The 15,604-nt window shown below is 42.2% G+C and overlaps 4 protein-coding genes across 10 annotated transcripts in view; 3 read left to right on the forward strand and 1 right to left on the reverse strand.

Annotated features, from left to right (window-relative positions):
• The window catches only part of kdm1a (lysine (K)-specific demethylase 1a), a 58,735-nt gene extending 56,815 nt beyond the window's left edge, over positions 1 to 1,920 (reverse strand). For 4 of the 7 annotated variants that reach the window (XM_076992047.1, XM_076992048.1, XM_076992049.1 and 1 more), the window contains exons 1-2: positions 1,860 to 1,918; positions 1,175 to 1,226 (exon numbers count right to left, since the gene is read on the reverse strand). In XM_076992047.1, the coding sequence (XP_076848162.1) occupies positions 1,175 to 1,219 (45 nt within the window). In that variant the 5' untranslated portion in view covers positions 1,220 to 1,226; positions 1,860 to 1,918. Of the gene's footprint in view, positions 1 to 1,174; positions 1,227 to 1,859 lie in introns of all 7 variants that reach the window. The other 3 variants (XM_076992051.1, XM_076992050.1, XM_076992052.1) reach the window with 2 other exon arrangements.
• A 652-nt stretch (positions 1,921 to 2,572) lies between these two features.
• On the forward strand, positions 2,573 to 7,485 carry tmem30b (transmembrane protein 30B). The gene is made up of 8 exons (XM_076992094.1): positions 2,573 to 2,739; positions 3,159 to 3,350; positions 3,697 to 3,804; positions 3,888 to 3,995; positions 4,169 to 4,259; positions 5,188 to 5,331; positions 5,650 to 5,856; positions 6,504 to 7,485. Exons 2-8 carry the CDS (start codon positions 3,165 to 3,167, stop codon positions 6,689 to 6,691), a joined length of 1,032 nt encoding a protein of 343 aa, XP_076848209.1. The 5' UTR covers positions 2,573 to 2,739; positions 3,159 to 3,164; the 3' UTR covers positions 6,692 to 7,485.
• A 639-nt stretch (positions 7,486 to 8,124) lies between these two features.
• LOC143493579 (uncharacterized) lies at positions 8,125 to 9,210 on the forward strand. The gene is made up of 2 exons (XM_076992095.1): positions 8,125 to 8,489; positions 8,911 to 9,210. The coding sequence occupies exons 1-2, from the start codon at positions 8,241 to 8,243 to the stop codon at positions 9,145 to 9,147; spliced, it is 486 nt and encodes a 161-aa protein (XP_076848210.1). The 5' UTR covers positions 8,125 to 8,240; the 3' UTR covers positions 9,148 to 9,210.
• A 1,174-nt stretch (positions 9,211 to 10,384) lies between these two features.
• Positions 10,385 to 12,373, forward strand: mrpl42 (mitochondrial ribosomal protein L42). The gene is made up of 5 exons (XM_076992097.1): positions 10,385 to 10,542; positions 10,787 to 10,844; positions 11,247 to 11,331; positions 11,815 to 11,978; positions 12,257 to 12,373. The coding sequence occupies exons 1-5, from the start codon at positions 10,461 to 10,463 to the stop codon at positions 12,300 to 12,302; spliced, it is 435 nt and encodes a 144-aa protein (XP_076848212.1). The 5' UTR covers positions 10,385 to 10,460; the 3' UTR covers positions 12,303 to 12,373.
• The last annotated feature ends 3,231 nt before the right edge of the window (positions 12,374 to 15,604 follow it).

The following is a 15,604-nucleotide window of genomic DNA, read 5'->3' on the forward strand; positions in this document are numbered from 1 at the left end:
CAGAGAGTTTGCTCATCTCACATTAGCGTAATTTCCCGGTTTCTTTCTGGAGCACGCTCCGTTTGGAGGTTGTATAATGTTTGATCAGTTTATTGATCATGGGGTACACCACAGGTATTCAGACCCACAAATCTAAACCCATTACAGGATTTTGTAATAACTTGTAGTTAATCAAACAGCTTTTTGAAACTGGTGGCCATCACAACATTGTCCGAAGTAAAAGGAAGGTGGATATTCTGTAATATAGACCAGGAAGACCATGATCTGAATAGCGCAAAGTTACAATGTGATCAACGGCCTGGGCTTGCAGGCCTCTGGGCTGGTAACTGTGACTTGAATACCTCTGGAGTTGATAAAGCATACAGGGATACACACAGGTGTCTGGTATTTTCTGGACTAACATTTGTATCCATCTTGTTCCGAGAACTCTTGGAGGTTAATGTGTGGCTTCATTTACGATCTGATTAATGACGCACGCAGACGTAGCTGTTTTAATCATCTGCTCAAGATTTTACACTCAACCAACTAATTATGAGGCTCATTGCAGAGAAAGGGGATGAAGGTTTGCAATACTTCAGGTTTTTCACTTTCAATTTGCAGCCTTGAAAATCTTCATTGAGTGCTTCAGGTGTTGAATAAAATATTACATTTAAGTTGAGGCCCTCAGCATTCAGTCGCTTCAAAAAACAGACATCACAGTTTAGGAACCGAAAACCTTTAAACCACCTCCACAATCATTTGGGCAGCCTCACACACGCTTTAAAGCTGAACACCACACAATCTTTCTTAGAGGCGAAACAATTCGTGGTGGTGTATCAAGGACGTGGTTTAACTGTTTACATTCAGAAAGGGACGATTACCCCCAAAATGTCACAACACAAGAAACAGTTTGATGGGTGCTAAAAAACACCACCAAAACAGAATAAAAACACAGCTACACACCTACTTGTATTATAATGTTTGTCTGGCTATCTTGCCAACCAGGTTGATTATATTGAATTACAACGTTGCCTGTCTCTAATGTACACAGTAGACTAGTCCTGCCCCACCTATGACCTAGTGAATGGTCAGCCCTATTAATGATCAGAAGGATGAACAGTAAAGATGTCAGTTTAATGCGTTGGAAGATGTGCATAATGATGGTAAATTTATGTCGGCTGCACATTAAAGTAACCTTGTTGTGTTTTACCCATTTTTCGCCGCACCGGGAAATATCCATTCAATAGCTGGGAAATAAAGGGAGAATCAGAAACAAAACATGAGGGCCAAGACAAACAAACACAGCTGCGACGGGCCCGTCTCGGTCAAACACGCAAGATATTCAACACAAAACACAACACCGAGTACATTATGAACAACATTCGGCGCCTCGCGCCAGCAAAAGGGCTCGCGCCAGCTACACGGCTCGCGCGAGCTTACCGACACCACAGCCGATTAGCCGAGCTAGTTAGCTAGCTAGCTACTCATCTGGTCGCCTGCTCCGTTTTGTTCAAATTGTAACGCAGATTTGTAGCGACATTTCTTTTTTTTTCTTTCTTTCTTGCTTTTATCGACCGGTTAACCATACACGTTTACGGACGTTAAATCGACCCGCTAGCCGTGTAGCGTTAGATAACGTTGCACTCGAGTGAGCTCGCGAGCTAGCGCGAGCCCAGCGCGGGTCAACACGGGATGACACAATAGCTAGCTGGCTACATGCTACCACTCGCAGCCCGTGACTACACAGCGTTTCACTGTCCAGCACAGACTAAACTAATATTAATGAACCAGTCACCCGTCTGTACTATGGTGCGTAAAGGCACGTTAAACCATCATACGCGCATTGTACGTTATTTAAGGAAATAAACGTTTTTATTTACCTCTCGTTAGCTACCGTCCGGCACAAAGGAACCAGAGGTTTGTATAGCAGTTAGAAAGCAGCCAACCAGATAATCCCATCACACTGAATGGGGCGGGGACAACATTGTGAAGGCAGTGGTTGGTTGAAATTCCTATCGATCATATTGGTGGGCAGGGTCATGGCGTTTACACCAAAGTTGAGAAATACTATTATTCCAAATTCACACCTTTTTAAAAAACATATTTAAATAACTTGGTTGACTGTAGTTCACTGTTAAGGAGTCTTTTGTCGATAGCTTGCAATTACAAGCAGTTCATAAATATTACATCGATTTAATAGCTATATCATACGTAAGGCAGACGCACAATGGCTAAACATTTATTGCATTTATTACAATATAGACAATGGAAACGGAAATTGTCTGTCTTCTAATAGGTTTATCTTATATCGACAAATATTTTTTAAGCGCTAAAGTAATTTTCGTAAATCTCTTGAATGGAAACGTGACCAATGACCTCTTGAATAATTTCTGAAGAGCCCGATTTATAGTATTGAAGTGTCTGCGTGAATTGTGTTGCTTGATCGTGGGATCGTGGTCTGTATTGATAAACAGAGGCTATTATAAACCAATAATTATTAGTTATTATTTTAACCCATTCTCATCTCAGCGAGGAACCACAGACCACAATGTTACGCAAGTTTAGTGTAGAGTCAAATAAAGCAAGGCGGCGCAAGAGCGATAGAAGAACAGGAAGTTGCGACGTGTTTCAGGTGGTTCCACAGGTAGAATAAACCTGCTCCCACTGCTCGATAACCACCTTTATAAACAGAGAAAATACTGAAATAAGTTGTTGATACTTTCTTGGACCGTTTGGTGAAGCCCTTGAAGTGGTGGACAGGTGAGGTGTGATGTGAGCTTTCTGGTTACGTTACTGAACCGCTGTCGTTGGTAATTGCGCCGAGAAAGTTTCAAATGTGTTAAGTCTTAACATGACATATTTTGCTAATGTTGTTGTTTTTTTTACATAACTAATACTTGGGCCATATGTGTCTGGAAACGAGTACAAACGTAATATTACGTTGGTAACATTTAAAGTAACATGGGAAACATCAAAATTGAGCGATTTGGGCATTTGAGTGTTCAGCGTAGCATCTATAGTCACAAAATACAGAGCACAGAAATCACACAGTTAATCACTGAAAAACATCTCAGCACTCAACTGAAGTAGTTTTTATCCTCTACAGGATGATAGTCACATATAATGTATTTATTTGCCAGTCGTTATTAAAGCACGTTTCCCGTGCACGTATCTCCTAGTTCAACATGAAGGCCGAGAGTGAGACGAGCAACAGGCCGGACAACACGGCGTTCACGCAGCAGCGCCTCCCCGCCTGGCAGCCCATCCTTTCCGCCGGCATCGTCATCCCCGGCTTCACCCTGATCGGAGCCGCCTTCATCGGCATCGGGGTCGCACTCTTCGTCACGTCGCAGAAGATCACAGTCCTTGAAGTGAGGGGGGAGCCTTTTAATCTCAATCCGCTTTACCACTGCTTCAAATTATATATCAAAACACCGACTGAACTACGTGTTGGCCATGACATGCACACATTTTTAATTACTAGTTCAGTGCTCATCATATGGCTTGATCTGGACTATTGGATTTCTAAAACTTTCTTAAGGTTTGGTTGTCTTGTTCGTCTGCTGTTTTTAACTTATTTAAACCAATGCACAACATGCATTATACATGTCCTAAGTGTTCATATGAATGCATGTAACTCAAAACCCTGTGTTGTGGAGTGTACAAGTGATGGAATACCATCAAATATGAATGTAACTTGTGTTCTTTGTGTCACAGACAGACTACACAGGTGCTAAACCAACCGACTCATGCTTCCAGTGCACTGGATATGCTGTAGAGAATTGCGTGTGTTATGTTAATTTCTCCGTATCGAGCCTGTTTCAGGTACCATCCTTTTGTTTATTCTGTTGTTCACACTTTGTGGAGTCCTGTGCCCAGTAACCAGATGTGTATCCTTCTGTTTTCAGGGGCCAGTTTTCTTCTATTATGGACTCTCCAATTATTATCAGAACTTCAGAACTTATGGAGTGTCTAAAGATGGTTACCAACTGTCAGGAGATACCTATTACTTCCTGGTAAAGATCATGATCTTGATTAAATAACAATGTGAATCTTTAAAAAGCAGTGTCAATTAAAACGGCATTGTCCAGGAAAAGTGTCCTTTAATTTTGTCTGATGGCACTTTTCTAATTGTTCATTTGAAAATATGTATTTCCCTTTTATTTATTTATTTTTTGTCCAAATACAGAATCCACAATCCACCTGCTCTCCCTATCAGTATGATTCCAACAACATGCCAATCGTTCCCTGTGGATCTATAGCCAACAGCATGTTCAATGGTATCCACCACAACACTAATTGATTTTTCTGCCTTATGATCTTTTGTTCCCCCGCAGCCTCTCATCATGTTGCTTTGCACATTTTCTTAAAATTACTCTTGGAGTTTCCTTGTTCTTGGGACATGCTGTCTTCTCCCACAGTCCAAAAACAGAGGTTGGGTAAAAATCAGCAACCTATAAAAGTGTGTGTGTGTGTGTGTGTGACTGGGACTGCTCTCTCTCTCACACACACCCACCGGGATGTGTGTGTGTGTGAGTGTGACTGGGACTGCACTCTCTCTCTCACACACACCCACCGGGATGTGTGTGTGTGTGTGTGTGTGGGGGGGGGGGGGGGGGTTGTTCTCTCTTCTTCTCTAAACACAACTCCCCCCTGAGCTGGGTGTATGCTGCCTAGCCCTGTGTGTGTGTGTGTGTGTGTGTGTGTGTGTGTGTGTGTGTGTGTGTGTGAGAGAGTAACTGTATGCCTCCTGCCCCTGATGACTGGTGCTCTGTCGTGGGTGTTATCTTCTCTCCCCTTCCTGTGCCCCATGGGGGCAGGTTTCCGGGTGAGCGGACACCATGTGCAATTGGCTGCTGCTTATCACTACTGTAATTGTAATGCTTCCTGGGGTTCTGAGCAAGGCACTACATAATTGTAAATCCACCCATCCAACTTTTTAGTTAAGAAACAAAATTTGGCCAATCTTCCCATTATCCTCAACACTGATTAGTGGGCACAAGCCTCTCTCACCTGTTGGTTATTTTAGCATTGCTCCAGTGCAAAGACAAAATCTGCACCAAGGACAAACTTGATATGTTCACTTCAGATCAACTACTTGTGCAGTTATGTAGTTGCAGTTATGTAGCAGTCTGTTTTTATTTTATTTCCCTTGTTTATTGTTTACTGAAACTGCCCGTTTTAATCATGTCCTTCTTTTGTGAAAAGACACTTTCAAGCTGTATCAGATTGTCAATGGTGGGATGAAGCAAGTTCCACTTGATAGAAAAGGAATCGCGTGGTGGACGGACTACAACATCAAGTATGGCAATCCCGCACCTGTCAACGGCTCCTTTGCCAAAGCCTTCACTGGTAATTTCCCATTCAGTTACATTTTTCCAAATAAACATTGCAACACTTTTTATTAAGTGACCCAAATGGTCAGGCTACTCAGACAACCTGTATTGCATTGTTTTAATTGAACTGATTTATTGGCTTTTACTAGAAGTATGAAGGTACAGGGTACTATTTACAGTCTGGCTCAACAAGAGGGAGCCTGTATGTGCGTTAAAGATATATGGCTAGAATCGGGCTACAGCCTTCCCCAGAACAGGAGCCACTGCTGGACTCTCTAATGCAGGAAGCAGTGAACTGTGTGTAGAGGAAGTGAACACTCAATCTGTCTCCCAGGTACAGTGAAACCTATGAACTGGTCAGTACCAGCATATGACCTGGACCCCACCGACCAGGCCAACAATGGTTTCCTGAACCAAAACTTCCTGGTATGGATGAGACAGGCAGCCTTGCCTAACTTCCAGAAGCTGTATGCGCGAATCACTGAAGGGGATTACTCCCAAGGTCTTCCTGCTGGGAACTACTCATTGGTGATAAACTACAGTATCCTTCTAACAGCTGACCACAGTTCGGCTCACTTAGAGTCTGTCCTCGTCCATAAATAGTGGTTGGGCTACACAGTTATGTTGGATGGGGGGTATCCATTTTCATGCTTTCTACTTCTTACATATTCAGTGTTTTCTATGGCCAGTTTCAGAAAGCTGTTCCTGTACTGTGGGCTATTTTCTAGTACTGTTGTCTGGCTCTGTGTGCTTGTTCCTGCTCTGTTTGTCTGTGGCAGGGTTATCTGGGTAAGCGCCTCACAATCAGGTTTGGCTGGTTGGGTGTGTTCTGACTGGAGGAGGAATGGAGACTAAGGTGGAGTGAGAATGTGGTGGAGAGAGAGACCATGTATTTGTGTGTGCGTGCTTTGAATATGTTAACTTTTCCTATTCAAACAGGCTAAATCAGGCAATTTATTCAAAAGGTCAGTTTCAGTGTGACCAAACATGTTTTAGAGGTCACTGCAGACTTAAAGCTCCTAAAACAATTAATAATTGTACCACTGGTTAATGCTGCATATGTGTGTGTGTGTGTGTGTGTGCTTCTGTGCACGCGCACACATTTTTGAGCATGAAAGTCAGCCTCCGTAAAATAGTTATTATACAGATGGAGAATATGCTGTTTTTGATCCTTAACCCATTATGCAGGCTACCAAGTGATGAGTTTTGGGGGAACTAAGAAGGTGATATTCAGCAATGTCTCCTGGATGGGAGGCAAGAATCAGTTCCTGGGCATCGCCTATCTGGTTATAGGTTCCCTCTGCATCGTCATGGCAATAGTCATGCTCATTGTTTACGCAAAATACAAGTTCACGGACGATGACGACGATATATAGTACTGTTGTGCTTCAGATCATCGTATGGATGGAAGATCAGGGACCTTCACCCACAGGAGCCAGAACCCTCAGACCTTTCCCCAACCCTCAGACCATCCTGGCTGGAATAGTTTGGCTTGATTTCTGATTTCTTCACCCGCAGCAATCTACAATCTTCCTGCTTGCCACAGGTGTGAAGCTGGAATCAAGCAGAGTTGCAGCCTGGCACTGGAGAGAAAATGTTACTGTGAACTAAGACATCAGCAGGGATCCATAATAGAAACTTGACTAGAGATTACATCTATTCACACAAAGGAAAACAATATAAATGAATTAAGAGTGCAAGTCTATGCAAGTCATGGTTTTAGTCTTGGATTGCATATATGAACATCAATTGATGACAAAAAAAGGAATTTTATACAGATTATCGTTACTCCGGTTTCTTATCACTGCATTTGTTCACAATTTTCTCTTCCCTGTTCTCAAATCCAGGTACTATGTTTAAATGATCAGTAGTCAGGGGCGCATGTGACCTGCTCACCTCATGGTTCACCAGACCCAGCTTAAGTGCTTTAACAGAGGTTTGAAACAGGAGCTCTGTGTTGTGTTTTTAAAAATGTCACTCCTGTCAAAAACCTTACCTGGTATCATTTTTAAATCAACACCCCCTCTCTTGCAGAAAACATTTATTGTATGAAATGAATTTTCATTGCTGAGTTTTGTGTATTATTCGTGACTCCTCTTTCTGTCACATCAGCCAAAGGACTCTCCTATTTACAAAGAGAAATAAAGTAAATGAAACCCTTCTAAGCACATATCACTGGGTACTGGCATGCCTATTGTCCTTAAGACAAATAGCAAATTAATGTATGTATGTGTAGGTGATGTATATTATTTTGCTGTAATTATTTCACTTTGACACAGACTGCTCTGGTGCCTGTCAGAGACATGGTTGTATCTGAATCAGGCGTCTCTGTGAGAAGATCTTTCGAGCACTGTTATTGCAGTTTCACTTTTTAGGACACTGTGTCAGGGTGTTTAAAAACAGGACAAGTCATGTGTTTCTGTACATTTGGGAAGTGTATGTTTGTTGCTTAACTATCTATATATTGGTAATTAAAGTTCAGTTGGTTGGAGAATATTCACAGCCACCAATAGATTTTATTTTTTATTTTTATTTTTTTTAATAATTCATGCGTTTTTTGACCTTCCACACTACAATCTTAATATGATCGCTATGACTTGACTGGTGTGAACTTTCAGAATGTATACATGTATTAAGACTACAGTTTTGGGTGGTAAATTTTTTTTTCCCATTCTAAAATTATATATAAATTTATTTTGAAATCTGAACTTTTATTACAGTTGAGGTTGTCGATATTTATGAGCCACTAGCAAGATAATTTTCCTGCTCAATAAATGGCCTGAAATGTGCTGATGTCATAAGAGATTCTTATTCGTGATCTCACAGACACATTCACACACGTACACAGACAGCAGCCCAAGTGGAACCCTGGTGTGCTGCGCCTTCTGGTCTGCTTCTCACTCTTGTGTGCTGTGGTCAGGTTTGATGTGGACCTTTTCCATGTGGCCCTTTGGGACTCCCCAGGCGTCTGAGGTCTCCAGCCTGTCCAGCTGGGTGACGCTAGGACTGGACTTCACCCAGGACAAGTTCAGAGCTTTAATGCAGAGCGACAGAGATGGGAGCTTTTACTCATCTATAGAAGAACTGCTACCCTACCTGTTGGTGTTTCTACTGGGCTTTGGTATTCTCTACCTCTGCAAGATTTACCACAGAAAACAACATGCCAAACAACTAGTAAGTCTTGTTTTGCTTGTAGATTATTCTTCCTTCTTATAAAAAGAAAGTCACATGTCACAGTAGGTATATTAGTACCTTCTAGTTCACGGTTTGATTCACACCATGGCATGGACCCCACGGTTCGGTATGAATTCGATATGGTGGGGGGGGGCTCAAAAACAATTTTTGAGAAGACCAAAAATAAGTTTTCCAGTACGCAAAAGATCTCAAGAAGATCATCTGCATCTGCAAAATAATGCAGTACAGGGAAAATGCTACAGGGGAAGAGTATGCTTAAGGTTGAAAGTTTATTAGTGTGTGTCTTGTAGAAGGGGCACGCTGTTCAGACTCTACGTCTGAGCTGTGTTGCAGAGCTCACCTTGATGTCTGTGTAAGACTGTGCTGTCGGTAACGTTCAACTGATCTCCTCATGTCACAGCTGAGGGTCGAGATGCGCGACATTGCGATGATCCTCGTGCGACAGGTGCAGCAGACTGTGGCCCTCCAACAGATGCTGCTGGTTCGGTTGGAGCGGGTGGAGGCCCTGCTCCCCACCCTGGAGGAGGAGAAGAGGAGCCTTCAGGAGGATTCATGCCTTCAGGAGGCTTCCTGCCTTCAGGAGGAGGCTGCAGGGTCCTGCTGCCCCCAGGCCAGCGAAGTCTCCAAGCCTATTTAGGGTTTCCATGGAGACCACGCACTAAACTGGATCTCTGGACCTGCTTTTAAAATAAAGATCCTGCAAAACAGAGTAAAATACTGCCTGACCAAATTCTTTTCTTTTTGTTTATCTTTTTATATGTTTGTATATATTTTTTCTGACACTGTTGTGGGAATATGTACCTGATAGGTCATCACAGTGCATAAAGTTAGCATTGAAGCTAAATCATGTAGCTGAACTCCTGACCCTCACACCTTGATTTAGTGTGGCTATCCAAACACTCATATAGAGAAACCAATGGGGCATTTGAACATTTGAATGACAGCTGGGTTTATTCATAACAGTTTATTCATAAGGTATTCTAACATTCTAACAGCAGGTATTGCGAGCTTGTACTCCCTGCTGGAGGCCTTGTTTCACCTCGCGTGTTTTTGTCAGCCTTTATTCTCACTTCTTTGTGGATTAAAAATAGATGCCAGCAAAAAGAGGCTGGCTTATTTTTGTTTAACAGACAACCTTTTATGACCACAGCAGTTTATAGACCAGTGTTAATTATATTGTAATGGGCAGAAAGCTTGAAAATGACAGCCTGGCAGATCTATGCGTTGCCAGAGTGACGAGTGTAGTGGTTTTGTGCCGCATTCCTGCCTGCTGTGTCTCTTATGGAGCGATGGAGGAATACCCCTGGAAACCAGGCAATAACCAGCTCAGTTCAGCAATATAAATATAATACTATAATATCGACAAATATGGAGTCAAACGAATACAGAACCTCAAATAAATCATTACATAAATGTTAAAATGTCTAAGATAAAGACATAAAAGTTGATCAGCTGATGTAGCCTATACTATACTATATATGCTGCATAGTTCACAATTCAACTACTATATACTATATTATATATGCTGCATAGTTCATAATTTAACTACTGTATACTATACTATATATGCTGCATACTTCATAATTCAAATACTGCATACTATACTATGTTTGCTGCATACTTCATAATTCAACTACTACTGTATACTAGACTATGTATGCTGCATACTTCATAATTCAACTACTGTATACTATACTATATATGCTGCATACTTTATAATTCAACTACTATATACTATACTATGTATGCTGCATAGTTCATAATACAATGCTGACGCAAAGTGTCGCTATTCGGCCGCTGTAGCTCGCAGAATCTCTCTGACCGTAACGGCAAAGTGAACAAGCTCTCGGAACAGTTATCCTACTTTCCGGAAGAGGGCGCCAGCGCAGCGAAGACGCGAACAGCCCAAAACGTAACGAAGAAGAAGCCTGTCCGCTAGCGCAAGGAAACATGGCGCCGTGGGGTCGTGTCCGTTGGCTTTCTTGTGCTCTTACTTGCGTTCGGTGCAGTAGACATTTAAGCCAAATCAAGGGTAGGTGCGGTAGAAATTTAAGTCAAGGCATTCTTAACTATGTTAACTCCGCGTAGGGGATCCGTGAGACATTTGTGGGGCAGCTACAGTCGATCGCTGACGTTTGCTCGTTAGGGATATGTATCTAGCTGGGTGTTTATTTGGCTGCGCTCTTATTGCTGTTATTTGCTTGTTGTATGAGCTAAACTATTTTATAATGTAGTTAAAGCTTAATGCTGTGGTCTTCTTTTACACTTTTCTCCAGTCGCGTTGCCAAATAATTCCACATCAGCTCAACAAGTAAAGCATTTTGTTAAAAACAGGTAAGAATGGTTGGACTTGGGTTTGAGTCTTCTTTTAAGTACTGTACTGTATTTGAGCTCTTAGGGGTGACCAGATCCCCTGCCTTAGCTGAGCAGACCAGCAGAAAACGTAGAGATCAGAAGGATATATTGGAAGTAGGCCTTAAATGTGAAGTGGAATTCTTTCTAGTTTGTAACTTTCTAGTTTGTAACTAAACGATCAGTGCTTCTGTTATATTGGGATTCAGAATAAAACATTTTCTGCTCATCCAATCTTGTATGTCTTTAACGGTCATTTTTGTTTAGCTGTGGTGTCGGATAGGTGTGTATCCGTGTAAACAGAATTGCCTTTTAATGACCCACCTTGGCTCACCTACACACACTAGTCTGACAATAACTACCAGGTCTCCTCTTTTTATCCAGTAACGTGGACCTCGGCGTGACACGTGATGGCAAAACTATAGTGTGTTTCCATCCTGCTCCAAGCATTTCCTATGACCTGACCAAGGTGAGTGCCAACTCGTAGATGTTTTTACACTAGCAGGTGTTTTACTGACTGCTTGATGTGGAGCGGAAATTTACTTGGTAACAGGTGACGCAGGGCTTAGTGGAACTGTAATGATGACTCTCACCCTCTCTCACACACACATAATATTCTGATACTTTTTTTTAAAAAATACCAGAGTAGGAATATAATGATCAAAATAAGACATGCTTCTCAAAAATAAATAGCCTACATATTTAAAATGTCATTCAATTTAGGATTTGCCCATTTGCAGGAGTTGTATAGTTCCTACAATGCCTTCAAATGCGCCTCAGCCCCAAATCAGTAACGACTGTGATGCGGAGTCACAGATTATACATCAGATTGTTTCCTCAGCATAAATATAAGATTCGGGGTACTCAGTGTAGTGTACTATATTATCCACATTCCACACCACACTTTCACCAAGCGCTCACCTAAGTGTGTTAACACCTGTGTGTGGTACAGCCCGTCCCAAGACCGGACCCCATCACTGAATCTGCAGAGACGCATGATGTAGTGCTGAAGTCTCGTCTCAGTAGTGCCGTTTTAAAGGATAAAAAAGGTCCCACTATGGAGGAGCTTAGCAAGATGTTCTACACCACCAAACACTGCTGGTACCCTGTTGGAGAGTAAGTACTTCTCTAAATGTTTGCGTTTCTATACGTTTCTAAACGAGACACGGTGTGCTGTGTTCTTTGAGCTCCTTTATACTTGTAGGTTGTGGGTTTGGGTGTGTTTAGAGTTCACAGGTTGGGGTAGTTTTCCCTCCAGCACTTTTAGCCAGTGAAAACTTGAGATTGATGTGTTTGGTGAAGAACTGTGTACAATAGTTGTGAAAATGTTTTCCCTCAAATCAGAAGCTTGAAAAGGCTTACACTGGTTCTGTTTTCTCTTTCTCTCTTTTCAGATATCATAAAAGACGCAGGAACAAAAATCCACCCAAAGACAGATAGATTTATTGGACAAATGTCCATTGTTGAACCTGATAGATATGCATAAAAAATAAATTAAACTGCTGAATTTATGGGAAAGAGTTGATATTTATTTCACTGAAATAATTTACAAACACTATTTTGCCAAAAGTATTCGCTCACCTTCCTTGACTCAGAAATGAGCTTAAGTGACATCCCATTCCTAATCCATAGGGTTCAATATGATGTTGGTCCACCCTTTGCAGCTAGAACAGCTTCAAGTCTTCTGGGAAGGCTGTCCACAAAGTTTAGTAGAGTGTTTATGGGGATTTTTGACCGTTTGTGTGATCACATACTGACGTTGGACGAGAAGGCCTGGCTCTCAGTCTCCGCTCTAATTTATCCCAAAGCTGTTCTATCAGGTTGAGGTCAGGACTGTGCCGTCCACTCAAGTTTATCCACACCAGACTCTGCCATCCATGTCTTTAGGACCTTGCTTTGTGCCCTGGTGTACAGTCATGTTGGAAGAGAGGAAGGGGCCATTTCCAAACTGTTCCCACAAAGTCGGGAGCATGGAATTGTCCAAAATGCCTTGGTATGCTGAATCATTCAGAGTTCCTTTCAATGGATCTAAGGGGAAAAACAACCCATACCATAATCCTCAATCCACCAAACTTTACGTTTGAAACACTGCAGTCAGACAAGTACTGTTCTCCGCCAAACCCAGACTTGTCCATCAGATTGCCAAATAGAGAAGTGCGATTTGTCAGTCCAGAAAACACGCCTCCACCGTTCTAGAGTCCAGTGGCGGCGTGCTTTACACCACTGCATCTGACGCTTTGCATTGCACTTGGTGATGTATGGCTTGGATGCAGCTGCTTGACCATGGAAACCCATTCCATGAAGTTCTCTGTGCACTGTTCTTGAGCTAATCTGAAGGCCACTTACAGATGTGTTTAATTTGCAGATGGAACACATATGTTATGTCCTCCAATTATATTCATGACATTCTGACCTGGCTGACATCTATACAAATCCCCCAGTGTGATGAAAATGTGTATGTTCTTTATTTAAAGCTGGTGAATGTCTGACCTTGTTTTAACAGATATGGAAATTACACAAGATGACATCATACAACTGATATACACAGTGGCAGAGAATGAAGAATTATTGGTAGTAGTGAAGGATGCGTTCAGTGGGCTCTTCATAGGGTTGGTCTCTGCTGCTGTCGGAATGCTATTTGGTGGTATTTCTGGATTGGTTCTATAGGTAAGTTGGATCATGTATGCGTCTACATATTAAATCATGAACTCACTGTTTTGAGCAGGTGCTGTTTTAGGAGGAGTTCTGGAGTACAGTGCATTGGTTGGTTTTACAGTGCACATCTTGTAATATCAACACTGTCCATGTGCCTCGCTGATGATGTCTTGCCAGAAGAAGCAAGAAGCAAACGAGACAAAGGGACCATATACAGATAAACATGCCCATTCAAACATGTAAACACCAGTACACATGGACATGAATGGACATAAACACACACAGACATGCCCCCCAAGGGAGGAGTCGGGGTCTGTACTGTGACAGCAGCATAATATAGACCTGATTCTCTCTCTCTCTCTCTCTCTCTCTCTCTCTCTCTCTCTCTCTCTCTCTCTCTCTCTCTCTCTCTCTCTCTCTCTCTCTCTCTCTCTCTATATATATATATATATATATATATATATATATATATATATATATATATATATATATAGTGTGTGTGCAGCTAATCACATGGCAGCAACTCAATGCATTTAGGCATGTAGACGTGGCCAAGACGATCTGCTGCAGTTCAAACCGAGCATCAGACTGGGTAAGAGGTTATTTAAGTGACATGAATGTGGCATGGTTGTTGGTTGCTGGTCTGAGTATTTCAGAAACTGCTGATCTACTGGGATTTTCATGCATAACCATCTCTAGGGTTTACAGAGAATGGTCCGAAAAAGAGAAAATGTCCAGTTAGCGGGAGTTCTGTGGGCGCAAATGCATTGTTGATGCCAGAGGTCAGAGGAGAATGGCCAGACTGGTTCAAGCTGATAGAACAGCAACAGTAACTCACATAACCAGTTGTTACAACCAAGGCATGCAGAAGAGCATCTCTGAACACCTTGAACCTTGATGAACCTTGAGGCGGATGGCAGCAGAAGACCACACAGCAGCAGAAGACCACACAGCAGCAGAAGACCACACCAGGTGCCACTCCTGTCAGCTAAGAACAGGAAACTGAGGCTACAATTCACACAGGCTCGCCAAACTTGGACAAGATTTGAAAAACGTTGCCTGGTCTGATGAGTCTCAATTTCTGCCATGACATTCAGATGGAAGGGTCAGATTTTGGCATCAACAACATGAAAGTATGGATCCATCCTGCCACCTGCCTGGTGGTGGTACAATGGTGTGGGGGATATTTTCCTAGCACACCTTGGGTCCATTAGTACCAGTTGAGCATTGTGTAAACACCACAGTCTACCTGAGTATTATTGCTGACCATGTCCATCCCTTTATGACCACAGTGTACCCATCTTCCGATGGCTACTTCCAGCAGGATAACGCGCCCTGTCATAAAGCGCAAATCATCTCAGACTGGTTTCTTGAACACGATAATGAGTTCACTGCACTCAAATGGCCTCCACAGTCACCAGATCATAATCCAGTAGTGCACTTTTGGGATGTTGTGGAATGGGAAATTCACATCATGGATGTGCAGCTGACAAATCTGCAGCAACTGTGTGATGATATGTAAATATGGACCAGACTCTCTGAGGAATGTTTCCAGTACTTTGTTGAATCTATGCCATGAAGGTATAAAACCATTAAATAAATGGTCTATGGTAACTGTGCTTATGTCTGTGTCCCAGAGAGCATCTGTGTCCCCTCTGCTTCATCCTTTCAGTTTAACAGGAAATAAAACAGTTGGGTTGAGACTAGAAACACACCTTGTTGTGTGAGTGATTTGATTGGCTTGAAATATTACGCTGCTTCCTTAAATTGTCAGGGCTGAGCCCTGTTGTGTAGCATAGGAGTTTTAATTCTCTCTGATATAGGAACTGTACTTAATACTGTATTCGGTTTGCTGGCAACGTAAGGTAAGAGTATACTATATAATCAGTTGAAAATGCTGCATGATGAAAGTGTTTTGGCTATCGAACATGGGCGGTCACCAAGCGGTATTTACACCTGCCGGTCTGGCTGAAGGTTGATTCCTGTCCTATTTTTAGAACGGTAGAGCTTAATTAATCGCTATTACTGAAATAATGTCATTTAAAATGCCAATCGCAGCAATTTCCTGTAGGAGAGGTGGTGGAGGA

The sequence above is a fragment of the Brachyhypopomus gauderio genome, unplaced genomic scaffold (assembly GCF_052324685.1).
Source record: "Brachyhypopomus gauderio isolate BG-103 unplaced genomic scaffold, BGAUD_0.2 sc89, whole genome shotgun sequence".
Taxonomy (NCBI): Eukaryota; Metazoa; Chordata; class Actinopteri; order Gymnotiformes; family Hypopomidae; genus Brachyhypopomus; species Brachyhypopomus gauderio.

Excerpts from the sequence above, each read along its gene's own strand:
- LOC143493579 (XM_076992095.1), top strand. The coding sequence starts at position 8,241 with ATGTGGACCTTTTCCATGTGGCCCTTTGGGACTCCCCAGGCGTCTGAG. Across the intron at positions 8,490-8,910 it reads AACAACATGCCAAACAACTA|CTGAGGGTCGAGATGCGCGA; the intron begins GTAAGTCTTGTT and ends CTCATGTCACAG.
- mrpl42 (XM_076992097.1), top strand. The coding sequence starts at position 10,461 with ATGGCGCCGTGGGGTCGTGTCCGTTGGCTTTCTTGTGCTCTTACTTGC. Across the intron at positions 10,845-11,246 it reads AAGCATTTTGTTAAAAACAG|TAACGTGGACCTCGGCGTGA; the intron begins GTAAGAATGGTT and ends CTTTTTATCCAG. Across the intron at positions 11,332-11,814 it reads TTTCCTATGACCTGACCAAG|CCCGTCCCAAGACCGGACCC; the intron begins GTGAGTGCCAAC and ends TGTGTGGTACAG.
- tmem30b (XM_076992094.1), top strand. The coding sequence starts at position 3,165 with ATGAAGGCCGAGAGTGAGACGAGCAACAGGCCGGACAACACGGCGTTC. Across the intron at positions 3,805-3,887 it reads CCGTATCGAGCCTGTTTCAG|GGGCCAGTTTTCTTCTATTA; the intron begins GTACCATCCTTT and ends TTCTGTTTTCAG. Across the intron at positions 3,996-4,168 it reads GAGATACCTATTACTTCCTG|AATCCACAATCCACCTGCTC; the intron begins GTAAAGATCATG and ends GTCCAAATACAG.